Source organism: Manis pentadactyla, chromosome 18 (assembly GCF_030020395.1).
Source record: "Manis pentadactyla isolate mManPen7 chromosome 18, mManPen7.hap1, whole genome shotgun sequence".
Classification (NCBI taxonomy): Eukaryota; Metazoa; Chordata; class Mammalia; order Pholidota; family Manidae; genus Manis; species Manis pentadactyla.
The window spans coordinates 30,769,407-30,797,352 of record NC_080036.1 but is presented as its reverse complement, the minus strand read 5'-3'; the positions used below and the strand labels follow the sequence as shown (position 1 = coordinate 30,797,352).

Below are 27,946 nucleotides of genomic sequence, written 5' to 3'. Positions count from 1 at the left end.
AACCTGTTTGACGACGGTGTGGAGACTGTGTTTCCCGGCCGGATGAAGCCCCCTGCTCTCGTCTCCAGCTCAGTGACCCGCTGGCATGAATGCTCATGTGTCACCTTGACTTTTCAGGATGGACTTCGATGATGAGGATGGAGAAGGCCCCAGCAAATTTTCAAGGTGAGTTTATGTTCTCGGATTTAATGAAGCCCTGTGACCAGCCATCACCCCACTGGGTACATAGGCATGTCAGCATGTTTTGCGATTGAAAAGCCATTGCCTGTAGCTCGCCCCCCTCGCTGTCCCCTGTTCTGCATCAGTGTTTGGCCCAGTGACAGAAAGTTGTCAGCGACCCTGCCCTTCCGCAGCCTAGATGATCAAAAGCTAAGTAACAAGTCCCTGACGCTTGGCTTTTTAAAGGAAGCGCCGCCTGCCAGTTTTAACGGAGTCCATTCTGAAAGACAGACCTAGGGTTCTAGTTTAGAAAAGACAGTGAAGACAAGGCCCCTTTTTCTACCATGGAAAATAAGGAGAAACCTAGACCCTGAGTGGCTCTGTTCTCACGCAGGACGTGGAACCAGCCTCTGAGCTCCTGAGACCTGCGTGTTCCTGGGCGGCACATCAGCACCTCCGCCTGGGCTCCAGGCGCCCATGTGCTGCCCCCCCACCCAGGAAGGGTGCTGCATGGGCACCAGTGGGTTGTGTGTTTGTGTACACGGAGGGCAAGGTGGGCGCAGCCCGCTGTCTGAGTTACGTTACAGCAGGGAGTTCGGCAGTGTTGAGAAAGGCGCATACGTTTGCCAACCTTAGCAGGCCCTGCTCTGTATGCGCTAGTGGGAGGGCCTGCCTTGCCATCTGCCCGCCACGCACGCATCCTGGTTCTCGGCCGTTGGTGAACCTGGAAACCCCCTGCAGGGGACAGCACTGCTCTCCAGAGCCCACGGTCTGCGGTGAGGATTGGCAGCCTCGGCCGTTTGAGAAAGGTCCTCAGAAGATGGGGTCCATGCCGAGCCCTCGCCAGGCCGCTCGCCCCACCGCAGTCACTTCTGCGTCAGCTCCTCTTCCCCACACTGAGCTGAGCCCACCTTCCCTGAATCCACGGGGAGCCTGCTTGCTGTTACTGCCCAGGGCCTCCCTGGGTTCTGCGTCCACAAACATCCCACTGTTTGTCAAGTCCTCCTGCCACCTCCTCAGCCATGGGGGCACGGTGGTTAGGCAGGACACTGACACCTGCTGACTGGGGTTCTGATCAAAGCAAGACGTTTCACCGCAGAAGCATGTATGGCTTTTCCCCTGGTGCAGAGCCCAGGTGGGCATCCACCCATTTCTTGGGGTCCACTTCAGTGGCCAGGGGTGCCTCGGTCCTGCGCAGAGCTAGTGGCATAAATAAGGGCACCTAGTCCCCCATCCTAGTCTGCTCTGGCCTATGTGACCCCTCTTTATGAGGGAACAATGACTTTTGAACTCTCTGGATCACAGTGCCCCTGCCATCTCGTTCTGCACTGTGGTGACCTCAGGAGATGACAGTTCCTGGGGTCTCAGAACAGAAAGGGGAAGCGAGACAGGACATCTGCCTGACACTGGAGATCAGTGTTGTGATGAAACAGCAGTGCAGGGATGCGAAGAGCTCGCCGAGGCCGGGCCCCTGGCTGAGAGACCGGCATCCCAGACCTGGGCAGCTCTCCGTCAGCCGCCAGTGAGTTAGTCTTTACACCGTCAGTTCAAGCCTCGGCTTCTGTGAACCGTATCCTTTCCTCGCCACTGAAATAAGGCAGAAAGGTGGGGCGTGCTTCCCACATCCACTGGCACCTGTAGGGTTGTCTGTGGGAGCCTGGGGGCCCTTTACTCTGTTGCACAGGGGGGCAGTCGGTGGGCCCATCAGCTCGTGGGTGCATCTGAGCTGCCCAGAGCTGGGGGACTGAGTCTGCCCCCCATCCCTCCACTTTCTGCCCGGGGAGGCAGGGAGAGGCTGCTTCAGGTTGGCAGCCATACTGTGCATGGCACGTGGACCCTCCAATTCCTGCTGCTCCGCTCAAGACGCCAGGAGAGGCCCTGGGGCGAGGCCCTGGAAGGGGGTGCAGCTGAGGGGCGGGCCGCACCAGCGCAGCCTGCAGACCCGAGATCTGACTGGGGAGCCGTGTGATCTGTCTTAGAGAGCTGGGGGTTCGCTCCACGGTGGGGAGGTGCTCCACGCACTTAGGGTGCAGAGCAGTCGGCCATGAGGGACGGGGCTTCCCCCGTTGATCGGGCCCCACGTGTGGGCCCCGGGGGCTCTCGAGGCCGAGCTCTGTGGTGTTGCCGAGTAACCCCCGGACTCCCAGACGTTCCCCCGCCTCGACGTGCTCATGTCTTATGAACCGGAAAAGGGCTGCAGGCCAGTCGGGCGCCCATGGCACGGGGCAGCCCAGGAGCAGCCAGGTCACCAGGGAGTCGGGCTGGAGGCGTCCTCATGGTTTCAGTGGGTCGCGTTCGGGTCGGGACCAGGATGCTCTGGACCGAGGTCCGTTTCAGGCGGAGCCTGTTCTCTGACGTCAGGCCCACACAGTCAGTCTCCTCGCCCCGCGGGTGTCCGGCTCTCGTGGAACTGACTGGCAACTTCGACGCCTTTCTGATCTCGGTCAGCCTGCAGCCCTGTCTGTCTCCTGCAGAGATTAACCTTGACTGAGTGGCAGGGCCGGGTAGTGCCAGGACCCCTTAGGGGACGGGAAGTTGTTTCCGGAATCTTCCGCAGCCCCGGGCTGTCTCTCTGGCAGGTGCCGGGTATTTCTTCCCCATGAGCCCTGCCTGTCTTTGCCTCTCAGGCTCGCCGGGCTCTCACGCTCTGAATCTAGGAGTGGTCAGTGCCCTGCTGAGCAGCTAGTTCAGGTCCCAGTAGGCCAGAGCCTCACTAAGCCTCAGTTCCTTTTCTGTAAAGGTGGGCTTGAGATCAAGGCACTAAGAGCTGAGCTGTAAGGTGCTACATAAACACGGAGGCTGTGTGTCCCACTGGGAGCGGGGCGATGGGGGCTGGGCCCCCTCTTTGTAGGGCCTGGGCTTTCTCAGAGGCCACCTGCCTGTGTCTCACGTGGCTTATCTTTAGCCTAGACATGTGGGTGCCCTGCAGCTGGCTTGTAGAGGGACCTTGGGTGGCTCTTGGGGGCAGACGCCTGCCTGCTTCCCAAGGAGGGAGCACCCTTCTCCCCTTCTGGAGGAGCCCCTGGAACCAGGGGACCTGCCCGGCTGGACGCCACTCTGTGGGTCCCCTCCGCAGGGCCTGTGGCCAGCCTCCCTGGGGCTGCACCAGACGGCTTTCCTTGGGCCTCAACGGCTCCCAGCGCCCTGCCCCGCTGCCCAGGAAGGGCTGGCCAGGACAGGAAGGGCGTCTCTGCAGCTCAGCAGATGCGGTCCCCGTCCTGACGTCAGGGCTGGGGTTCTAAGCCAGCCTGCGCCTGGCACACATGGGGGCTGCTGACTGCGGGGGCAGGCTCGTGTGGAGCCCCCACTCAGCCACCCTCGGTCTGTGCCTCTGCAAAGGGTCTCTTCCCACAGTCTGAGGGCCTCTGGCTGGTCAGACCTCAGGGAAACACCTGTGCCTGGTGGGGAGGCGCGGTGCTTCTGTGTGACATGGACGCGTGGGCCTTCGTTGCCACGGCCTGCCCAGTGGGGCGGGTGGGCCCAGTGTGGTGAGCGGCCAAGAGCCAGTCCAGAGTGAGTCCCAAGGAGGACGCGCTCCCGGGGGCCTGTCTCCCAGCTCTGGTGCCATCCAGGGCGTGAGCACAGACCCGCCTGCATGAGGTCCATCCCTAGGCCTGGTGCTCTGAGGCGGCAGCTGCTTGGCAGCGCGTCCGAGTGGACAGGAGGGGCACTTGGCTCTCTCGCAGGCCTGCTGTAGAGACCGTGGTGGGGTGGAGAGCAGGGAGACCGTGGGGGCCCTGGTGGGGGCCGAGGCGCCCCAGGAGCATGGCCCTGGTCCGGTGTGTGGCGGGGTGCTCTGCAGACAGCCCGTGTGGCCCGTGCAGCCCCTAAGCGGGCAGTGATGTGGGACTCTGCCGAGGGCCGACTGCGGTTTGGAACCCGACTAGGTGAGCAGGCCGGACATGCAGCGTCGGGTCTGGTGGTGTTCCGCCACCTTCAGGTCGCCCTGATGCGGGCAGAGAGGCAGGGAAGGCCCTAGGTTTACCCAGCGCCTCCTTTCAGCAGGCCTGCTGGGGCACAGCAGCTCTGCGATGGCCCCCTGCCCCGCCTGAAAGGCATTTCCTCTGGGAGCCTCACTCACACTCAACTCACACTCACACGGCCTCCCCTGAGCCTCTGGAGTTGCAGGGAGCCGACATGAGGACCGTACCCGCTGCTCACCCTCTGCTGCCCTGCTCACCCCACCACCCAGGGCCCGGCCCCGCAGTGCGCCTATGGGTCCCAGGTCTGTGGTGATGGGGAGACCCCAGCCCCAGGGTGGGCCTGTGCCTGGTCTGTGGCTCTCCTCCCGGGGAAGAGGGGGCCTCACATGCCTTCTGCAGTTTAATGATCTTTATTGAGATTCCATGAAACCCCTCTTTTGGATATTCCATTCAAGGCGGGCCTGTCCCTCACCAGTAAACTTGGGGGGTCCCCTTTGGAGCAGAGATGGAAAAGAAGCCCACCTCCTCTTTCTTGTTGTTGATTTCCATAGCTGCACCCCTGGGCTGACCTCCAGGTCCTTTTGGCCCTGTGGAGGTGTCTTAGAAGCAGACGGCTCTGCCCACGTACCCAGGTGCGCAGCTGAGCCCCCGCCCCTCCATATGTCGGGACTCCTTTCTGGACGAATGCTGCTTGGCCCTCAGCGTACCTGCGGGGCTCATGCAAGACGGTGCTGTGCTCCCAGGCCGCCCCTGAGGCCCCCTGGGCAGACCCCGAACAGCCCTTCAGTCTGGACAAGAAGCCTTGGCCAGAAGCCTGGACGGCAGATGCGTCCTTCTGTTTCACAAGAGGGCATGAGGCTGTCGCATACGTGCACACACACACGTGTGTGTGAATCTCTGTGTGTCTCTGTCTGTATGGATTAACACATCCTCAGCCGCGTGTGCTCACCGCATCTTGTTGCTTAGGTCCCAGGCAGCTCTGGCATTTTGACGTCTGCTGGCAACTCTTTCGGTCTGTTTCCTACACCGCGTGGAACATTTCTGGCACTAGTCAGTGGATACTGACTTGATCCCCAAAGTCAGGCAGAGGGATTGGAATTAGACTGCAGGTGGGGTGAGCCAGCCAGCCTCGGGGTGCCATCGAGTGGGCCAGAGAGGGAAGGTGTGTCCAGGCCTGGCACAGAGTGCAGGGTGTGGAGGGATGCTGCAGGTGCATGGAAGTGTGCGTCTACCCCCCAGCAACCCTGCTGGCTGCCTGGAGGAGGCACTGTGCCTGCTGGGCCCCTGGGACGGGAGCCCTGAGGAAGGCCCAAGGCAGGGTGAGCTGCTGTCACTCTGCCCCACTTCAGAATCATGTGGGAGGGGAGCCCCCACATCTGTTCCAGGGAAGGGCTCCTGTGTCTGAGCTCCCAGGACGCCCTGACCGAATGCCCACCTCCTCACGGCTGCTGTGGTGGCCCTGGCCTCCGCTCTGCTTACCCTCCCCTCCCGGTGGCTGAGCATCCTTCTGGGCACAGTGAGGGCGCAGGCTGCCCACCATCTCCACCTCCCCTCAGGCAGCTCTGGTCGGCTGGGGGGCTGCTCCAGGGGTTCCCGGTTGGCCCAGCCTCTCCCGCCCCCCCACACGACTCGCCCGGCCGGGGACTGCGGGGGCCTGTGCCCACTGTCAGCCGGCCTCCCTGGTGGCTTTCTCCCTGTGACCGGGCAACGTTTCCAAGTTCCCACACTCCCTGGGTCGTCGGCCCTGCCCTCCCAGCCCACATCTGTGCCTCCAGCCTCCCGTCCACTCCTGCCCACAGATGCTCCCCCCATTCCAGACCTTTCTTAGAACCTGCTGATAGTCTCCCCAGAATATGCTTCCTTGCGGGCTGCCCAGGTAGGGCCACTCCTCCCAGGCCTGCCCCTCAGCCCGTCACCCGGGACGCCTCCTCCTGCCCTCTTTCCTCCCTGCGGGGTTTGCGTTCTCAGCCCTCAGCGCCTTTGGTCCTGTCTGCCTTCACTGCTCTGCAAGGTGACACCGTGCCTTCCTGCATGACCCGCCTGAGGACCCGAGGACAGGAGTGGCACCCCGTTTCCTCCTGCTCCTGCCCCTCCTGGTGCCTGGCTCTGTGCTCTTTGGGGAGGAGCGCTTGCTGGACCACTCGATGCCCTCCTCTTTGCCCCTCATGGCCGGCCGGGCCCGTGCAGCGGCGGATGACTGGGCCTGTGTCGGTCTGCTGCCCGGGGGCAGGTGTGAACCCCAGTCACGTGCTGCCCGCGGAGGCTGCCTTGCCAGGGTTGGGCCTTCCTTGCTGTCAGTGTTGCCTTATCCTCAAAGCGCTGGGGAAACCCTAACTCCTCCCGCAGGCACGGACAGTCTTTCATCCCAAGTAGCGGCTTTGTCTCGGTGTCACTGAAATGGGTCAGCCATCACCCTGCTCCAGCCCCCAGGTGGGGATCCCGGGTGGAGACATCCTGCCATCCCTTCTGTTAGCTTTTCATCCTCGCGCACCAAAGAGGTTGAGATTCCTCACATGCTTTTAAAAATCATAGGCCATTTGTAATTAATAAGCCAGGAGAGTATGCATTCTGTTCCTGTTGCCGTGGAAACGTGTGGGAGGCAAAACAAAGACTAGTTCACACCTTGGTGTGATGTGAATCCGTGGATTGCTGCCGACTCCACAGGGCGGCAGCACAAAGCCTGTCAAGGCCACAGCGCTTCCTGCCGTGGGTCCACGTGAGCCTCCGACTCAGGCAGAGAAGGACTGTTGTCTCTGTGTGTGCACCTGCCACATGGATCCGTGGGGCTGCAGGGAAAGCATGTTGGGTTAACCTCTGACAGCCGGAGGATAGTGTCGTAATCTCTGTGCTGTGCTAGTGAAAAGTCCTTAGGCCATGGGAAAATGCGAAGCCTGCAGGGCATATTCATAAGTGAGAGGAGGCACCTGTGGGGACCTGAGCTCCCCACCCCGGGACCAGGCTGCCAGGGGGTCAGGGCTGCCCTCCCAATACGTGATCATGGCCCCCTGCCTGTGGGTCTCGGCCACTTGGTGTCGACCCCAGGCCACTTTAGCCTGTTGAGCGGTGGCCCTGGTCTGACGCGTCTCTCCCCTGTCCTGATCTTGTGCTTCTGGGAAGAGAGAACCACAGTGAGATCGAAAGGCGCCGGCGGAACAAGATGACACAGTACATCACGGAGCTGTCCGACATGGTGCCTACGTGCAGCGCGCTGGCCCGGAAGCCGGACAAGCTCACCATCCTGCGCATGGCTGTGTCCCACATGAAGTCCATGCGGGGCACGGGGAACAAGTCTACGGATGGCGCCTACAAGCCTTCGTTCCTGACGGAGCAGGTATGCTGTCCATCCTGCCTGTGCCCCTTCCGCCCTGGCGAGGTCCGTATCGGGAGGGGAGAGGACGACCGTGTCGCCAGATGGCATGGCCACATGGGGAAATGGGGTCAAAGGTTGAGGAGGGGATGGAACCGGGACCCTTTATTTCCACTCTGCCGGGAAACTATTCTGGGGAGTGTGTGACCTTTGTGTCTTTTGCATTTGTATTTCCTGTGTGCCTTCGTAAGGCAGCGCTCAGAAAAATAGAGCGAGCCCCTGACCGTGCGCGTAGCTGCCGGCATGGGAAGAGGGCAGGAAAAGCCCCGTTCCTGTGTGCCGGGCAGGGGTGGTGAGAGGCATCTTGTGACGGTTTGGCAGCAGCCCTGATGGTCACAGCACCAGGCGCCCAGCAGCCCGCACCCGCAGGCCTCTGCTCTGAGCCTGGCTGGAGCCCCACCTTCCTGTGCATTATTTATCTTCCTCCTTATTCTAGCCTGAGGAGGGGGTGCTATGTTCACCCCCAGATTACACATTAGGAAGTTGAGGCTTAGGAAGGTCAGCAGGTTGCCCAGAGTCGGTCTGCAGCCCAGCGGCAGACCTAGGAGCTGACGCAGGCTGGTCAGGCCCCAAAGCCATGTTATTAATGGCTGTCCTCATCTTTGAATAGTTGGGAAGAGCAAACACACAGGATAGTGTTTTACCAACTGGCTGTCACATGAGCGGGAAGTCCTTGTTCTTTGGCAAGTTGGCAAACATGCTGACCTTCCGCTTGCTGACCCCTGAAATGAACGGGGGCTTTCTGCCTTTGTGGCTTTTGCAGGATTTGAAGGCACTGGGCACATGGTGGGCGGGATAGGGAAGGCAGAGTGGCAGGTTGTTAGAGAATGCAGAGCGAAGTGCCCAGGGGCCTGCAGTGCCCAACGTGGGGAGTAGGTATCGAGGCCCAGAGGGGCCACAGGAGAGCCCAAGCGGCCTGCTGGGTGGCAGACGTTTTAGCAAGGTCCTCACCTAGTCCATCCCCCCCTTTATCATCCCGGTGGCCCCGCGGGACCTCAGCTCACAGGTGTGGCTCTGGAGGGACCATCTTGGGGAGGCCGTGGCACATGGGGGTGGTTTCGGGGCACCTTGCCTCATATTCCACCTGTGAAAAGGAACAAGCCCTGGTCCCACCTCGTGGTGGTGTGGGGGCCCGTAAGGGGGCAGCGGGAGCAGAATGGTTACTGGGCTCGGAGCATGATGAAGCATGATGAAGCATGATGAAGCGTGAGTGGCTAGTGGGGGGGCCATGCAGACATGTGTCCCCACCTCCTAACTGCTGAGGTAAGGAACAAACTCTTTATCTGCATTGCTTTAATCCTTGCACAAATCCTGCCGGGTCAGTGTTTGAAATTCGTCTTTTTCTCTTTATGAGGAAGGATTAAGAGAGCGAGTCAGGAGGGAGGACGGTGTGGGGGTTACCTGCTCCTGGTGTTTCCTCTTGGTTCCCTGGTGTGTAGCTGGTAGTAACCACAGCTGCATTGTTTGAGCACCTGCTGTGTGCCCAGCCCTTCCTGGGTCCTTCCCACACAAGGTCTCATTTAACTCTAGAGAATCTCACTGAAAACAAAACAAAACAGAACCGTGTGAGAAAGATGGGGCTGAGGATGGTAAGTAACGTGCCTGAAGTTGCACAGCGGAGTGGAAAAGCCATGGATGGTGGTCTGGTGGGAAATCCACGCCCTTAAGCCTTGCTGTTGGCCGGCTGGAGAGTGGAGTGAGGCTGGTCCTGGTGCCAGGGCACAGGACCTTGGTAACGAGTGCCCCTGGAAGACAAAGCTGGGGAGAAGGGTGGCAGAAGGAGGGGTCCATGATGGTGAGCCTCCACCCCTAAGACCTTCATAGCCCTTGCAAACTGGGTGGAACTGTGAAAACACAGATGAAGTCACTCAGCATCCGCTTTCTCTCTTCCAGTGACAGGATTCTCTGCTTTCCCAGACATCCTGTTCCATTTTTTACCATCCTTCCTGTTGGGAAGATCTTCCCAATACTGAAAATAAAAGTGCTGACCCACTTCTCTGAACTAAGTAAGCATTTGGAGACACAGACCAGCTCAAGGGCAAAGCAAGAGAAATGGACAAAATAAACTTTTCCTTAAAAAATGCTGTGCTGTCCACTTCCTCTCTAGTTTCCCAGGCAGTGTATTAGAATTAGAATTCTGGCCCAGCTGGGGGCTCAGAGTCACTTCATAAGCTCCCAGGCTTCACTCACCAGCAGGTCCACATTTTCTAATCTCTAGGTCCTTGGAGCCGCACTGGGGACGGGGACTCAGGGCAGGGCTGGAGGCACCGGAGTCCCCACTGGCCTCCACACAGCTGGCCCTTAGTCTGTGCTGCAATGGGGCTTCCACATAATTCTGTTTGGACAGAGGATTCCTAGCAGAAGGCATTCGCCAACCACTGGCCTGGTTCTCTGGGGCTTGGTCAGCCTGTTGAGGTGGTTGGAACCGCATGTGCAGACTCGATACAGGAGATGTAGCACCTCAAGCCGCAGAAGCAGAGCCCGGCCACTCACAGGAGAGGGCTCCGCAGCTCAGTGAGAGAGGGCCAGGGCAGCAAGCTGTAGGCATTAGTCTTACCAAAGCTGGCTTCCCCCCTCGCATCGGCTCTGGGGGGACGGCGAGGCATCCTGGGCCTGCTCGTCCACCTGGAGCAGCTGTCTTCCCACCCTCACCGGCAGCCATGAGCCAGGCAAATGTCCCCAGGCAGGTGCAGCTGACCCCTCTTCTCACTTGTGGCTGGTGCTCTGCGCCTTGCCCCACCTGGGATCAGAGCCTGTCAGAGTTCTGGGAGGTTGGCAGACATGCAGATGTAAGGTGGCACTCCCGTGATGGCCCTGTGCTGGCAATCCCCTCTCTCCCTAAGAGGGGCCTGGTTAAGACAGGGTCAACAGTGTTTAGCACTAGTACGAGCTTTGCACATTTTTAAATGCTCATTTTCCAATAAAAAAATCAAAGTTTCCAAAGCTATGTGTGTTTCATGGTACCTGGAAAGTCAAAGCTGATAAGAAAATTTATTTGGCTTAGGTTTATCGGTGCTTCGTCCCAATCACAATCTTCTCTCCCCAGGAGCTGAAGCATCTCATCCTCGAAGCAGCCGATGGGTTTTTGTTCGTAGTGGCAGCTGAGACCGGACGGGTGATTTACGTGTCTGACTCGGTCACCCCCGTTCTGAACCAGCCCCAGTCAGAGTGGTTCGGGAGCACCCTCTACGAACAGGTGCATCCTGACGACGTGGAAAAGCTGAGAGAGCAGCTGTGCACCTCCGAAAACTCCATGACAGGTCAGCGCGGCTCTCTCGAGGAGACTGTTTGACACCAAAGAAACACTTCTTTCAGTAAACAGATCAGCTAGAGGTCAGAAAAGGTGCCTAAAGAGGGGGCATAGTTGACATGGCTTGTGTGATGGTTTCATTTACCTCAAAGCATTTTAGAAGTTTATTTTTAACACATCACTGTTTTCTATATTTTACCTGCAATTAGGGGATATTGACCCAGGGAGGCACTGTTGATCCATCAGCCAGGACCACACGCCCTGTAATGAAGTTTACACCTCCAGTGTGTGATGTGTGTTCCTGACAAAACAAACTAAGGCATTTGTCATGTAGGCCTGACTTGCCTGCAGTGAAGTTTCTTCCTGAAACATTTAAGTGAAGTCGCTTCTGCTACAATGTGACATACATGTTACTATAAAGCCCTGCAGTGTACAAAACTGTGAGAGAGAGAGACCACAGGGCTTTTGGGGAGTGTGACACACAGAAATCTGCCAGGGACAGACAAAAAGGAAAATAGAAACCCAATAAAAATGGGAGCACAACTTTACACAGTAAGTGGTCAAGAAATTCACAAATATTAGCATAAACATGGCTCTTGACCTTGAAACTGACCTGAAGTTTGCTTGCTCGGGGGAGGGGAGGGGCATTAGGGTTGCCGCTGGTGTGTTGTTGTGAGATGGTGCAAGGACGGCCACGTGAAATCCAACAAGTCGAGGGAGTCATACCAGCAGACAGCAGACACGACGGAGGTGGCTCCTGACACACAGGGTAAACTGAGGCTGCTGGTAGATGCGTGAAGCGTGTGTGTCCTGCGTGGCTCTGTTCAGCCAGGTGTGGTTTTCGGTGCTCATCTGGTATTTCTTGCAGATGAAATCATGCGTGAGCAAACACAGAATTCATGTCAGGCGCCAGTTGTTCCCCAGTAGATCAGTCACACTGGAACGAGTGTGCGTTTTCCCAAGAAGCGTGTGGGAGGGCTGCCTGCACCATGATGCTTGCATCCCACCGTGTGATCTTATTTGTGCCTCCATGCTGAGAGCCGCTGGGTCCTCCTTGACGCCCGCGCGTGCCTCATGTGGAGCTTTGCACGTAGTGGGCGTTCAGAAGCCTGGTGAGTAAGGGCGTCTGACCGTGCTCACTGCTTAGGGTCCTGGGGCTGCCGCAACAAACACCACAGGCCCTGTGGCTTAAACAGCAGAAATTTATGTCCTCGCGCTTCCGGAGGCTGGAGGTTCAAGACCAGGGTGCCGGCAGGTGTGTTTCTCCTGGGCGTGTCTCCGTGGCTCACAGTGGCCGTCTTCCCTCTGTGGCCACACGTGGGCCTTGCACACACATCCCTGATGCCTCTCCTCCCGTGATGTCACCAGTCCTGCTGGGTCAGGGCCCGGCCCTTATGACCTCATTTAACCTTACTTACCTCCATAAAGGCGGCATCTCCAAATGGTCACATTGTGAGGTCCTGGGGGCTAGAGCCGCAACCCATGGATCTGAGGGGGACACAGTCCGGCTCGTGACACTCGTGAATAGACAGAACCAGATGCAGTCAGGGTGACGGAAGTACAGCTGTTCGCAAGCAATGAGAGTTGTTTGTTCAGCGGTCGTCATTGATGAAAGGGAAGAGAGGTAGGGAATGAAGGTGTGGGGGCCGCCAGTGTTCTGCTCAGCCCTGTGTGCCCATGACAGGGGCGTGTGACCTGGCAGCGAGCTGCACATGCATGTGAGGGAACGGTTGTAACGCAAACTCAGAGGAAGATGTGCCCTGCTGTGCCAGGCCTGGGCCGCGTGGGAGGACTGCACAGAGGGGCCCCAGGGAACGCACCTCATAAAGCGAACTCCGTGGGGGGTGCGGAAGGGAAAATGATCCTCCAGGACGTGTGGTCTGACAGCTGAAACCACCTGCCCAGGGAAGAGCTGTTTTTCCCCAGCTTCTGTATTTGACCACAGGATGTGGCTTTTTGAAACCGAGTCAGGAGACCCACCTGGGCAGATGGCAGGAGAAGGGAGGGTCAAGGGCAGGCAGGCCCGGCTCTGGCCATGGGTTCAGCCAGCCAGCTCACCAGACTGGGGTGGGCACTGTCCGTGGGAAGTCTTAATGTGTCTGGTGGAGTTTACAGGGGCAGTGTGAGCCGCCTCTGGGCAGAAGGGTCCTTGGAGTGGACACGAATGGCGGCCCTGGCAGCCAGAGCTGGTGTAGTGGAGGGAGGGGGCCCTCTGCCTTCCCAGATCCAGAGAGGCCCTGGGAACGGTGAGCCGCCAGGCCTCCAGGCAAGCTTCTCTGATGAGGCACAGGGAGGGCTGGGAAGGCAGGCCCTTCTCCTCAGCGGGGGGAGAGTGTGATGCGAGTCTCCCAGGATGCGGCCTAAAGGCTGCTGACCCCTGGGGGAGCTCTGAGGGGCTCCCTGCGCCAGGGCTGTGGGTAGGACGGGCCTCGGGGGGCTGCCGTTCAGAGCAGGGGCCGGGCCCTGCAGCCAGCTCAGCATGGACATGCCACAGGCCTGTGATAAGAAGCCTCAGGGGAGACTTGAAGCCTTTGGTCATTGGACTGGGGTCTCTCAAGCCCTCCGCCCCAGGCGCGTTTCATTTCAGGCCCTGAAAGAGGTGGCCTGGGTCCAGGGTGGGGTTAGAGTCGGGGGTGTGGGGGCAGGGAGCCAGGCAGGGTCTGCTGGAATGGGGATTTGGTTGTCTGAGAATAAAAGCCCGTCACCCATGCGGAGAGGCGGGCAGGCCCTCGCCTGGTGCTGCTGGCAGAGAAGTGCTGCCAGGAGGACTGGACTTGCCCTTTGTAGGAGTGGCTGGCATGTTGAGAACCGGGATTTTAGGGGGTTCTACGGGCTGGTTAAGGGAGGGGGTGCCTTCCTTTTGGAAACTGACACACTTATAGGAAAGGGCAGCTGTGGAACAAGGACAGAAAGTCCCTCCCCTGGGCCTGGGGGTAGAAAGGAAAGGTCTCACGGCCCGAGGGGAGTTTCCTGGCCGCAAGACAGGCGATCAGACACCGGTGCTCCTCGTTACTGGCAGATCTGCCTCCCAGCAGAATTTATCTGAAACCCAAGCCCCGGGGTGCAGTCTCGGGTCCTCGCAGGGCGGGCAGGGTCCCTGCTATGCCGGCACGTTCCCGGCCTTACGCCCCGGACCAGCGCTCCCCTGCCGCCTGTGTCCCCTGCTGCCTGTGCCGTGCTCTCTGCAGGCCTGGGCATCTCAGTGGTGGTTTAAGATGACCGCCGAGAACAGGGCTGAAGCGCCGCGCAGGGCTCACCGCGGCAAGGCTGTGAAGGGCCTCATGGCGCGAGGGCGTGTGTCAGCTCAGCGGCCTTCGCGGGACTCGGGGAGCTGCTGGTGTGGATCTGTGTCAGTGAGTCAACAGGTTAAAAAGCAGACACACACATAAAGCAGGTCAGGCATCCGCTGGCTGTGCCCAGAGACTGGTAGGAGCCCAGCCGTAAGCTCTCCGCAGGAGCGCTGGCTCAGCATCTGCTGACCGAGTGTCGTGGTGACTGTGGAATGGAGCTGCCATAAATAACAAGAGTGACTCTGTGTCTTTTTCTCTCAGTATCGTTTCCTCTTAGGTACATTGAGATACATTGATATGAAAAATTGTGCATATCTAATGCATAGATTTTGGTGAGTTGGACCGATGTACACAGCCCTGCCACCATCACCGTCACCGAGGTACTAGACATAGACATCGCCTCCAAACGTCTCGTGTTGTTTGTGGCTTTTTCCCTCTTTTTACTCCCCGCCCCTCCCCTGACTCTTCTGCCTGCCTTCCCCGGCTCCACTGTGCTGAGAACACTGACCGTCTGTCCTCTGTGGATTCTGACGTGCTCATCACAGTGTCTTTACCGGCAGGCCCGGGGCTGTCCACAGTCCGAGACCTGTTCCTCCTGCATGCCCGGAACTTTATACCCGCTGAGCATCAGCACCCCTGCCCCCAGCTCCTGGCAGCCACCCTCCTGCTCTGCTTCTGAGTTTGGCCACCTTTGGTTCCTCATGCAAGTGCGATCGTACAGGATCCGTCCTTCTGTGACTGGTGTTACTTATGTCACTGAAATGGCCTGAGTTCATCCACATTGTGCAAATGGTAGGACTGCCTCTCTCTAGGCGCAGTGGTGTCCCGCTGTACGTTTCTGCCCCATTCTCTTTACCCGTTCATCCGTCAGGGGGTTTGGGCTGCGTCCATGTCCTGGCCACTGTGGGTGCGCTGTAGTGACCGAGGCGTGTACGAATGAATCCCTTTGAGGTCCCGCTTCCGGCTCCTATGGCTGGATGTGCGCTGCACCCAGATGTGGGACTGCGTCTGTGTGGGGCTCATTCCTAGGTAGACTCTCCTTATAACAGGGGTGCCACCAGTGGCTCTGAGCTTATTCACTGGCTTAGCAACACTGGCAGAAACAGACCGCCTTCCCCAGGGGTCCTAGCCAGTATCCCAGGAGGTCTTGGCTCAGCGACGGCCTTCTGCCCAACCTTGCCCAATTCCAGTGGCTGAGCTAGGGTGTTGGGCCAGTGTCTCCACCCCAGATACCTGGACCCAAGAATGCGGGAGAGGTGGTCCCTGGAGCAAATTCCGGCACTGTCACTGAAAGGAAGGGGTGCCAGGCCCAGAACAGCAGGCCCGCCCAGGCCGGGGCGGCCCCGGGTTGTTAGAGGCGGTCCTCATGGGGACAGCTCTCCCAGAGAACCAGTAGTGGCTCTGGTCTTCCTGGGAATGCCAGGCGCACTTGGTTGGAGGGTTCTGAGTGCAAGACGGAGCCGGTGCCTGGCTTGGAGGAGGGTAGGGACAGGGAGGAGCTGCTGGGCAGGGGCCTGTGGGAGTAGGCAGTGTGGCTCTCGGAGCGCCCTGAGCCCTGGCTCACCGGTGGGTGGGTGCAGGCTTTCCAGGGGGTCCCAGAGTGCTGGCGGCACTGGGTGAACTGGGTGAGCCCAGGGCAGGGCTCGGGAAAGCAGGGCCGCGAGCCACACTGGTAGCACAGAGGGAGCGAGTTCCTCTCTGTCCCATGGCCCTTCCCAAGCCCCCCCCCCCCCTGCTGCCGAGCTCTGGGGAGGGAGCAGGACCTGGAAGCCAGCGAGGAAGCGGACGGTGCCCCCAGGACCAGGTGTGCTCGGCCGTCGCCCCGCATGGCTCTGCCGGGGCTGTCTTCTGCTTGACCGTCAGAGAATTGGGCCAGTATTTTGGTGGACAAGGGGCAGGACTCCGTAGCCAAATCCCCCTTCCCGCCTCCCCCCTAATCTGCTTATAACTCACTTGGCCATTTATTCTTCATTCAACAAGCACCTGTTTTCCACGGCTGCAGAGTCACCTGGGATGTAGCCACTCCTTCCCTCTCGTGGCATTGAGTGAATGGCCCCCCATTTCCCAACTGTTCCAGCCCAGATTCTTCAGAATAATCTGGGGCACCTGAGGGCTCTGGCAGCAAGGGCCCTGTGCATGGCCCACGCATCCGGTCACCACGGCGGAGCTGCCCAGGGCCCAGACTGGGACCTTGTTAGAGATGCAAATTCTCGGCTGACCCCAGACCTCCTGCTTCAGGAGCTCTGGGGGCCCAGCAGTGTGTGTTCTGCGGCCCGCCAGGCCCCCCTGGTGCCCGCTGACGCGGGAGAACCCCTGGTCCAGTGAAACCATCCTGGGACTCGGCGTCAAGCCGCTTGGATCAAGGTCACCTCTGTTGACCTTGTCAGGCTCCTTGGTCTCTGCGTTTAACTTCTCTCCTCAGAAAGATGGGGAATGTATGGTTTTGTGAAATGTCTTATTAACTATAAAACTCAAGAAAAGTGCTCATTTGTGTTTGGAAGGTAAACTGTATGATCCCCATACCTCCTGAGAGCTCCTTGGAAATACGGACTCACAGGCCCATCCCAGGCCTACTGACCCAGGGTCCACATTGTAATGAGACCCCCAAGGGGTTTATATGCCCCATAAAGATCGAGAAGCCCTGAGCTGAAGAATCTGGCAAGTTACGGCTGGGGTCTTACAGCTGCTGGGACTGGCACAGAGCAGTAGGGTTGGCCCCAGCGATCCCTGCTGCCCAGCTTGTATTTGCCAGGCCCAGGCCCTGAGGAGGGTGGTCAGAGGAGCAGTCTCTGGAGATTGCTGCCCTCTTCTCACTGCCCAGGGCCTAGACTGCCCAGGCCTGGGCAGGGTCCAGGGCAGCAGAGCAGCCCACACGGCCCTGGGACCTCACGTTTGCTCTGCAGTCCCCCAAGAAGACCCTCTGTCGGGGTCAGGAGGAGGGGTGCCAGGGCAACACTGGGTTTTTCCACTGTGGGACAGGAAGATGGCAAGGCATGGAGGCACGCCACACTGGTGCCTGGGGGGACCCCAGCTTGAGCAGAGGCACGTGCAGCGGTGCATGACGCCACAGAGGCCCCTTGTGCGTGTCGTGGAATGTGGTGGACGCCTGGGAAAGGAGCTGACGGCTGTCAGCATCCAGCCCCCACCCAGCCTGGGCAGCCGGGCCTTCCTCACAGCACTGCAGAAGAGCAAGCCCTGCTGTGTGGGACTCGGCCGTCGGCGGGGTCCTTCCGCGTGGGCACGTCAGGCCGTCATCAGCCCGTCATCAGCCCCGCGGGGGTCTGTGAACTGTGAGGTCCACCCCTGTGGTATCAGTTCTAGTAAAAGACGGTCTGTTTCCAAATGTCAGTCATGAAGGTATCTTCATGAAACTGTACGTATGAATGCATAGCTTATTATTTTTTTTTGGAAAACCCAAACTTCGTGTTTGGACGGCTGGCAGAATCTGAAATCCTGATAACTTTGAGCAGCCTGTGTCTGGCCGTATTAGGTACCACAGATGTGGCAAAAAAAAATCCTGACTTTATCTGAGTCAGCTATTCACACGGTTACTGAGCTCTTGTTGTTTGAAATAGAAACAGTGTTTTAGATGCAAGGAAAGCGTGTTTATCTGACTTTGGCCCCTTTGTGTAGTAAGCAGGTCACCTGAAAGGGCTTCTCTAGCTGGTTGCCAGGGGGGCCGGGCCCTGCCCTGGCTGGTGGGGTGAAATCCGAGAGCCGCAGGCCCTTGGTGGCTTCCCGCCGGGCCGCAGCCCTTCATGCCGCCCCCCAGCTGTCCCTCGGTGCCAGGCTGGCTCTTTCTCAGGGCTGACTATTCATACAACTGCTGGCGTTGCCTCCCTTCCTGAGAAGCTGCTGATGCCGCTCAACTGCTCGTGTTCCTCTCATGTTCTGTGTCAGGAGGCACGTCGTGGATCCGGACAGGTTTCCAGCTTGCGCCTCTGGGTTCCTCATCACTGGGGCAGTGTTTTCGCACACGCTGCAGACCCCGGCTGGAGGCGGCCCCCCTGCAGGCAGAGCGCTCACCCCAGCCCATGGGTGCTGCTCAGGCAGCCAAGGGCTGGGGGTGGGGCGGGCACGGGACACAGAGGAGGCAGCTGGGGGGCGGCAGGGCCCTGCGCCGGGTCCGATGACCTAGCCACGCGACGGCCGTGACCCTTCACTTTGCGTGAACGACTCAACCTCCTTGGCTTCGGTTTCCTCCCCTACAGACGCAGGCGATGATGCATCCCCTGCGGGGCTGCCCTGGGGTGCGGGTGACATGGCCGGTGGGGTGGGACTGGTGACAGTGCCTGGGCATTGTGGAGATGTCCTTCACCTTTTAGTAACTGAAGGTCACATCTGAACACATACAGAGGGGTGGCCCTCCAAACTGCCCCTCTTGGTCCGCCTATTTCTCTTCTTGCCCATCTAAAATGTGTCCTAGGGTTCACTGTGGACGAGGGGAGGTGGGAGGACGTTGCCCTAGTCTGGCCCAGTTACCGGGGTGGCCCCCCCCTCGCCCTGCGGGAGAGCCCTGAGCGGGCAGGGAAGGCACGCTTTCTGATCCTTGTTCCCTCCGCCCATGCACCCGTTCCTTCACCCAGCACACTGTGGGTCACAGTGATGAACAAACCCAACGCGTGGCTCCTGTGGCGGTCACAGCCTAGTGGGGCAGACGCACCACAGAAATAACCGCGTGTGACACCGTAACCATGACAGGGTTAGGGAGGGAGAGTCACGTGGGCACCGAGGACAGACATGTGGATCTGGCTGGTCCAGGCAGGAGGAGAGGCTGTCGTGGGCGGGTGGTGTGGTGAGGTCTGGCCAGCACGCCGTGGCCACCTCAGGACTGGGTGGCAGGGTGGGGAGAGCAGTGCCCGCTCCCGGGGCAGTAAGTGCTGGGCTCTGCCGTCTGTGCCCAGAGGGCCTGTGGCCGTGTTGTGTGAGAGGCCCCCTCCCACTACAGAGTGCGGCGCATGGGAGCTGCCAGCCCAGCGGGGGGCTGGGTCACGGGGGGCCTGGGGTCCTCCGGGGTCGTGGTTAGGACGGCACGCCACGCTTCCTCAGGCTCAGATTCCGGCCACGAGTCACCACCAGCTCAGCAGCTCTGAACGGCAGGAGTGTCTCTCCGGGGCCTGGGGGTCGAGTCTGAACTCAGGTGTCAGAGCATCGGCCCCTCGTGTGGGCCCTGAGGGAGGACGGGTCCATGCCCCACGCCCAGCTCCCGGGGTGGCCAGCAGGCCCGGCGCCCCTGGCTTGTAGGCACGTCACTCCCCCCTCTGCCTCTTGTCTCTGCTTGTGATTCTCTGAGTCCTGATTTCCTTCCTACGAGGACACCAGCTATACTGGCATGACCCCAGTTGGACCTGGTGACACCCGCAGAGACCCTCTTTGCTTTCGGGGCCCACTGTGACCTGCGGAGGTGGAGGGAAGCAGGAGAGTCAAGGATGCTCAGGCAGCCTAGCCGCGGGGATCTGTCCACCTGGTTTCTTCGTTCTCTGCCCGAGTGGGGCTGGGAAGGCTGACTGTGAGGTCTCCGGCAAGCCCTGCTCGCTGCCCTGTGTTGTCATCATCACATCTCTTCAACCAGAAGCGAGCTGGCCCCGGAGGAGAGCAGGGGACCCCTCCTCAGGGGCCCGACTTGTGGCGTCAGGCGCAGAACCCACACCGCCCTTGGATGCCCTTGAGTTCACGGTGGGTCCCGTCGGGCCGGCAGCCTGTGTTCACGGGCCAGCTTGGCTGTAGTGTGGAATGTGCTCAGCGGGCCCTGCCGGGGAGCAGACCCCGTGCTGTTTGTGCGGCCGAATCGCCCTGCTCCGTGCGTCAGCAGGGCCGATGGGAGGGGGCCTTCGGGGCTTGTGGAACTGGGCGGGTGACCCCCTGCCTTTGCTCCCGGATCTGAGCACCGGAGGCTGGCTGGGCAGGATCAGGCCCTCTCCCCATTCCCTGCCCTCTTCCTCTGCGCTCCTCCAGGCTGGACCCTCGCCCTCGGAAGGGGGTGCAGCCTGCCTCCCCTCCTCCCCAGCCCCCAGGTCTGGTGGGCCCTGGGCAGCAGTTCAGTCCTCGGGTGTGCCCCCCGCGCTTCCCTGTCTCTCGGACTCCCCTCATCTCCCAGCCAGGGCCTCCGTCTCTCTCACCCGCCTTCATCCTGACTTGATTCACTGTCTGATGCCGGAGTCCCGCCCACCTCCCCACGGCCTGGGGTCAGACCTGCTGCCTGGCACTGCCCTCCTGGACAGAAGCAGAGCCAGACCCAATCCAGAGCCAGGGCCACTTCCTCCTGAGAGCAGTGGGCGGCCTCCCCTGCGGAGGTGGGTTCAGATTGGGGGGCAGCAGGGGTGCAGGACAGGGACTGGTGAGAGGGTGATGGCAGTGCTGGGGTGCCCGGGGCCCAAGTAAGGCTCACCTGGAGGTGAGAGGTGATGCACCCCTGGCTCAGGCCGTAGTCTGTGTGATGGGCCTGGGCCCTCAGGCCTGCCTGCACCAGCCCCTCAGGGTGTAGGGACAGAACCGGCTCCCAGATGCATGGCCTGGGTGGCTGGTACCGGCCACCGCACCTGCATCTGCCTAGCTTCCTGTGTCACTGGACCAGGACCCCAGGGCAGTGTCTCCTTACCGCACCCAAGCTCTTTAGTCTCCCTGCCCTGGCTTCCTGTACCCCGGGGCCCCCCATGTCCCAGGGCCTGTCATGCCTGAGGGCCCCCCCTCCCCGTGTCTGAGAGCCTCCTGTGTCCAGGGGCCTATTGTACGTTGTCTGGAGTAGCAGCTTGGTCAGGGAAGAGGGTGAAGTTGGGGTACCAGGCTTCGCAAGGCTTGAGCAGAGGCTTTCCCAGCAGAGGCCTGGATTGGGGGTGTGCTGTTCGTTTTGGGGGACACCTCTGCAAGAACAGCGACTGGTGCATGCGGCCTGTTCCACAGTGGGGCTGCAGGCGTCAGGGAGGAGCTGGGGCATGAGTGGTACCAACGTATATGTCCCTTGTGTTTCTTCATGACCATCAGGATTCTGCCCATTGGCATCAGTGAGCGAGCCGCCTCCCCTCCACGTGAGACCCTGGGGCAGTGTGGGAGCTGCCAGCCTCTGCCTGAGCTGAGCTGGGAGGCTGGGTTCGAGGAGGGCTCTGCCCTAACCAGGTGGAGAGCAGTCTCCCCACCTCCCCAGAGCAGCATCTGCCCTGATGAAGGGGCAGGGCCGGGCTAAAGTTCTCCTGAGTGGGTGGGCAAACGTAATTTCCGTCCCACCAGGAATGTGCCTGGATTATGCTTGGGAACACTACATCTTGCTTTACATGCACACAGAAATTTAACCACACAAAGGAACATGGGTGCATTTCTCTGTAATGTGAAGAATCACCCTTCATGTGCTCATTTTTGTACCATGGCTGCTTTTGAAAAGTGGAACATCCAAGTAGCGCATGAAAAACAACAGCTCTGAAAATAAAGCTTAAAAATTCCCAGCCCCTAACACAACGGTTCTCAATCCCAGTGCAGATTTCACTGGATCTTTTAAAAATTCTGATGCAGGGCCCCACCCCCTCTCTCTGAATTCGACTCTGTCGGGGTGAAGCCCTGGTGTCTGTATTTTTTTAAGGCAGCCCCCACGATTCTGAACCCCAGAGGCTGAGAACTACATCAGTCCCATGCACCCCACTGCCAAATAACTAAAATAACACAGCCAGTCCAAATCCCTTTTGCCCTAAGAGAGAAATTTCCACAAGATCAAAATTAAAGGAAACAAATTGTTAAAAATGTAATCAGTTAGTAACACAACTGAAAACTGAGCAGCATGGACATTTCAAACACTTAGCCGGAGTCTTGATTTCTTAATGAAATATCTTTTGTCCCAACTCTGATACTCAAGAAATAAATAGACAAAGAGTTCTTTTTCTCCATCTGTAAAATGAAACTGTGACAAAAATAACCCAGAAGTAGTACTGTTTTTAAGCAGATAAAATTATTTTGAGTTACTTTGGGATGTTTGGAAAGACAAATGGACTCATTGCTTCCTGCTCGTATGATTTAGATTTCAGTAATAGTCTCACGTGATGGCCCTATTTTGTAATGGCTTTGGTTAAAAATAACTTGATTGCGAAAAAGCCAGTATGATCAAGAAAATTAAAATAGTTTCCTCTCGCTTCACTAAAAAAAAAAAAAAGAGACATGTTTCCCTTGGAAATGTCATGACTCATGGCAAATGGTTGTGCAGAAATGTCCGAATGGCACTGACCTGCCCTGTTTATTGCTGTTGCAGGAGAAGCGAATGGAGGAGACTGTCCCCATTCAGTTTTCCCTTGGTTTTTGTGGATTCTCTTCTTATGCTGCAGCGTAGAGCCTCACCTGCTGGTTGCCACTTGGGCCTCCACCCGACTGGTGGGCTTCAGTGTGCCCCTTGGCGATGATGACATAAATTATTCCCCAGTGAGCTATGCATGCACAGTGCCATTTTGTAAGCTGGGGTTGGTGCACCTATTCTGAGACCTAGACACTCAAGAGTTCCATGAAGTGGGGACCCCAGAGGTCCCACGGGACCTTCTCCGGGCCACGCAGCCCTGCAGAACACGCCTGTGAAGAGGGTAGCTGGCTGCCCTTGGAATTCCCACAGCAGCGGGGCAGCTTCAGGAGGCGGCCCGTCTGCCCACAGACGGGCTCAGCTGGAGCCCTGCCCCCATCCCCTCTGCCGCTGTTCTATGCTGACATTGGTGGGACTGGGAATCTGCAAGCACACAACACACACACGTGCAGACTGGCCGTGGCCAGGGTCTGCCGAGGGTCTGGATCTGGTGTCACGCGTGACTGGCTGGGTGATCTTGAACAGGGTACAGTTTCCCTCTGGGTCTCGTTTCTTCTCAGGGCGGCATGGGGACGGTGCCTCGGAGGGTGCCTGACTGCCTGTGCTCCATCCGTGCCCTTCCTCCGCTGTGGCCGGCGGCCTTGTCCCAGGGGGAGCCCCTAGACACCAGGCCTGGACGGGGGGAGCACCGTCAGGAGGTGCGGTAAGGCTGAAGTAGGTGAGATGAGAGGCACCAGCCAAGATGGGGTTCCCGGGGGTCAGCCTCAGCTGGGTGCCCAGGCAGCTCGGGAGAGGAAGTTGCCCTGGAGGACGTGGACCTGACGGCACTTTGCTCCCAGGCTTGTGGGTGTGACCTCCAGGCACCTTCAGGCCAGGTGGCCTCAAAGCACCTCCAAGGACAGGCCTCTGAGAAGATGCAGGGGGCGGGTCCCCCATCAGGTTGGTACAAGGGATCCTGGGGGTCCGGATGGGACCCCAGCAGTGCCTAGGACACCCTGCAAGGAAGGAAGCCCGTGGGTGGACCTGGCGACCCTCTGGTTTGTCCTTGAGAGCAGTGGGGTTTGTCCAAACAGAGCAGGTCCCTGGAGCCCCGACCAGGGGCTGCTCAGCAGCCTGGCCAGGGCCGGGACCAGCACCCCCGGCTGCCCACTCAGTCCTCATGGATGAAAGGGAAGCTCTTTATTGGAGCTCTGGTGTGTCTGGGGGCAAGCAGACACCGATGGCCAGGTGGTGGATAGAGAATTAAAATGATGGGTTCTAAGCGGAAAAGCAGGAGGCGCTGGAAATAGTAGTAGGGCCCATAATTCCCACGCTGGAGTGTTGGGGGCGTGGAGCAGGGGAAGCGTCTCAGGAAGTCACTGTTCACCTGGGGCCTGCAGGACGTGATTGCAGACCAGCTCTTTGTAGGGTCTGGGGTGGCAGCTAGGGTGTCAAGACGGGAAGGTCAGGCTGTGACAGCCCCCGAGGCCAGGACTCACTTAGGCTTTACTCAGCGTGCAAGGACCCCACCATGACCTGATTGGCATTTTTATGCATAAAGCCGCCTCTGGTCCAGGAAAGGAAATAGTTTTTATTGGGGTATCCTGAAAGAAAAGGAGCTAATATTTACATTCTACATGAAGTTTCTGTGAAGTAACTTCACAAATATTCCTCATTTTTCCTCATCACAAGTCTTTTATTTTTTGTTGTATATGGGTAGCCTGTTGTTCCAGCACTTTTGTTGAAAAGACTGTCCTTTCTCCTCTGACTTCCCTTTGTCCTTTGTAAAAAATGAGTCATCTCTGTGTGTGGGTCTCTCTCTTTTCTATTCACACATCAGTGAATAGAAATATCTCAATGCCTGCAGCTTTATCATGAAATCAGGTAGTCTACGGCTTCTTTTCCAGAATTATTTTATCTCTTCCAGATCCTTGGAATTTCCATTTGAATTTTAGAATCATCCTGTCCAGTCCTACAAAAGAGCCCGATGGTATTATGACTAAGGTTGCACCAAATCTGTAGGTCAGTTTGAGGAGAATTGACATCTTAGCAGCACTGAGTCTTCCAGCCCGTGAGCACTGCGTGTCTGTAGTTGGTCCTTATTCTTTTTCAGCAGTATTTTGTTGTTATCAGCGTGCAGACCTTCGTCATCTATCACATTATCTCTAAGTATTTTGTATTTTTATGCTATTGTAAATGGTATTTTAAAATTTTGATTTCTAATTGTTCATTGGTAGAATGTAGAATAGAGTTGATTCTTTTTCTTACCCAAATGCACTGTCTGGAACCGCCATTATATGTAGCACATGGTGAGAGCAAACATCTTTTTCCTGATCATACAATTGAGTCTCTCATCATTAAGTGTTATGCTGGCCTAAGATTTTCATAGGTGTCTTTTATCTTGAGTTAGTTCCTTTCTATTCAAAGTTTGTTGAGTGTTTTTATTAAGAATGAATGTTGGGTTTTGTCAAATACTTTTGTGGCACCTGGTAATACGGTTTTTCCTTTTTTAGTTTGTTCATGTGGTAAATTGCATTCTTTGACTTTCAGAAGTTAAGGCTGTCTTGCATTCCTGGGATAAACTCTGTTTGTGCAGCATTTTACATATTGTTGGATTTGACTTGCTAACATTTCTTTTAAAATGTTTTGCATCTGTGTTCATGAGGGATATTGGTCTGTGGTTTTTCTTGTAATGTCTTTCCTCCACCATCTTCTCCCTTGAACTGACTCGTGTGAGAAAACTGCTGTCATCTTTGTCTTTGTTCCTCTGTACAAAATACCTCTTTTTTGCTAGTTTTCAGGTTTTTCTCTTTGTCGCTGGCATTGAGCAATTGGATGATGATTTGCTTTAATGTAGTTTCCTTATGTTTATTATGCTTGGTGTTCATTTAGCGTCTTTGATCTTTACATTTATAGTTTTCATCTTTATAAGAAATATCAGCTCTTCTTTCTTTAGATGCCTTTTCTGTCTCCATCTTCCTCTCTTGTTTCAGGGATGCTGTTACCTGTAAGTCACACCAGTTACATGCATATTACACTGATCACATGTATGCTACACTGGTTACATGTGTGTTACACTGGTTACATGTATATTACACGGATGAAGTTATCCACAGCTCACTGATGTGCATTTATCTTAGTGGATTTCATTTTAAATACTTCTCTTTACCCTGTCTTCCAGCTCACTTGTCTTTTTTCTGCAATATCCCATCTGCCACTCATTCCATCCTGTGAATTTTTCATTTCAGACATTGTAGTTTTCATGTCTAGAATTTCAGTTTTTGCTGTTCTTTCTAATCTTCAGCCAGTGCTTTCTTTGACCTCAGAGAGTTTCCTCACCTGTATGCACCCGTCAGCACCCTGCCACCAACTCGGGGGATCCTCTGCAGATCTCCGGGGTTCTCCGTGTGCAGCGTCTCCCCTCTGGCACTCTGTCCTGTGAGGTCTAGCTTCCCTGGTCTCTACAACCCAGGGAGCCGGCTGGGCTCAGTGTGGGTCCCTGTGCCCAGGACTACAGCCTGGCCGTGCCCTCCAGGTGGTGGTGGGGGGCCGAAGGGCTGTCTGATGGTCTGTGTTTTGGGCACTAGTGTTGCGTGTATTTCGTCGGTTGTTCTGCTGTTTCAGAGGGAAGGTATACCTGGTCCCGTTACCTCATCTTGCTTGGAAGTTGCAGTATTTCTCTGCATGCCTCTCTCACGGGTCCCCTGTCAGCGCTGTTCCGTGATTCCGTGACAATCTCCTGACTCTGTTCTCTCAGAATGATCGCAATTTGTTTATCACATTCATCTCTTTTTTCTTTTTCTTTTTTTTCTGGGATTTCTGGCAGAATTTCTCCAAGGATCCTTCTAGCTCCATGGTGGAGTTTTCAGCACTATCATTATTTACTGCCTCCCTTTAGGCTTTCAATTCTGAAATCACGTTTTTCATCTAAAAGCCATCATTCCTGATCTCAGGTCATGTCTCTCTTTTTTTATTTATGAAAGAAATTCTCAAATATTGCTGAGATTTGGCATTTCAAGATACTGTCTTTTTTCTTGGCTTCATTTCAGGGAGTGTGTGCGAGGGGGTAGTGCTCATGTGTCAGCTCACTTCGTCTTTCTGCATTGCTGGATCTTTCCATGCTTTAGCTAACCTGCTCTCCCCCTCGCCTTTTTACCTGCCCTATGTTCCCAACATTTGTTAAGACTCGAGATGGCTTTGGCCAGTTTATATTTCTTTGAAACTTTTTTCTAGATCTGGGACCTGCTGCCTGGGGGTTGCACCAGGATGCTGCAGGCAGAGGGGCCGTGTGCCCTGACCATGGCCGCTTGGTGGGCAGGAATGCCTTCCGTTCTTCTAACTGGACACTGTCCTTGGGAGCAGCCGTCCTTCCCCTCCTCAGGGCAGACCGGCTGCTGTGAGTCAAGGTGACGTGAAAGCTCTGCCCCTGGCCTCTGTGGCCGGGCCCTGGGCCCCTGCTGCTCTGCTTCCTGACTCCTGGGCTCTTTCCTGCTTGCAGTCTGGGGTCTTCTGTCAGAGGATCCCTGCACCCCCTGCCTGGGCAGCCCTTCCATCTGACCCTGTGGATCCATAGGGCTGCCCATGTTCACTCCCATCCCCTCATAGGGATACTGTTTCGTGAAGAAACCCTTTAATATTTCTGATCTAGTCAAGCCCCTTCCACTGGTTCTCTGCATGGATGCAGATGTTTCCTGCTACGTTTGTATTTTTTGATCATCTCGTCAGCAGTTGGGAGGGGCAGCAAGGCACAACGACAATGCGAAACTGCCTTCTTGAACTACAGGTCAGCCGGGCCCCTTTCCGTACAGCAGGCGGCCGAGGAGGGCGAGGCGGGCCATCATCTCTGTTAGATCGCAGCCCCCTCGGGCCTGCATTTCTGGCATTTTTGTGGCGTGATACCCCAAGAGGAATGTATTTCTTTAAATCACACTGCAGCATTTTCTAAACAGGATGAGGCGTTTGTACTTTTGTCCACAGATTAAATAGCAGAAGAGGAGCCGGCCACGGGGGGCCTGTGGGGTGACGGTTTCATAATGAATAGCAGAGCGCGGCGCACTCCTGTGGCCCCGTGACTCCCCCCCAGGCACGTCAGGAATGCGCGCTGGGCAGGGTCGGTAACTCGTGGCCTTACGGAGAGCTCAGGGCCCTGTGGCTCAGGCGGTGGACGGTGTGGGGCCCTCTGCCCTGGTATGGATTCACCCCAAGCCCCAGCCTAGGTATTGGAATTGTGCTTTGGGCAAGTAACCCTTTGGTGCAACAGTGGATTTTTGCTGCCCTCTTGCAAAGTTGCTGCATGCCTCCTGCCTTGTTAGTGTCTCGTTAGCACCTTCCCCAGATGGCAGGGTGGGGGCTGAAGGATTGACGCTAACCAGACTGCTTGGCAGAAAGCCTCCTTCGGAGCATCTGCAGGGCCTGTTTCCTGCGCTCAGGCCCGTTTGCCAGCTGATCGGGGCCCCTGGGAGCCTTCCTGTCCCTCTTGTCACTCTGTGGCTGTGGCTGGTCAAGCCCCAGAGCGCAGCCACCATCATCCCTGGTCAGGAAAGCAAGGGGCTCAGAGGAGGGTCGGCGGCCCTCAAGCCTGTCCCTGGTCCCTGAAAGCAGCGCTCTGTCCCCGGCAGCTGGGTCCCACGGCTGGCGTCTCCCTGTCCCGAGTGTCAGAGATATTACTGCTAGTCTTACGAGTTTTTGCTTCCCCAATCTCAATTACTG

At 57.3% G+C, this 27,946-nt stretch overlaps 1 protein-coding gene across 5 annotated transcripts in view; it reads left to right on the top strand.

The window, feature by feature from the left end:
- Positions 1-27,946, top strand: part of ARNT2 (aryl hydrocarbon receptor nuclear translocator 2) — a 122,366-nt gene that overhangs the window by 43,391 nt on the left and 51,029 nt on the right. For all 5 annotated transcript variants that reach the window (XM_036916114.2, XM_057494667.1, XM_036916115.2 and 2 more), the window contains exons 3-5: positions 118-165; positions 7,200-7,413; positions 10,496-10,709. In XM_036916114.2, the coding sequence (XP_036772009.2) occupies positions 118-165; positions 7,200-7,413; positions 10,496-10,709 (476 nt within the window). The remainder of the gene's footprint in view (positions 1-117; positions 166-7,199; positions 7,414-10,495; positions 10,710-27,946) is intronic.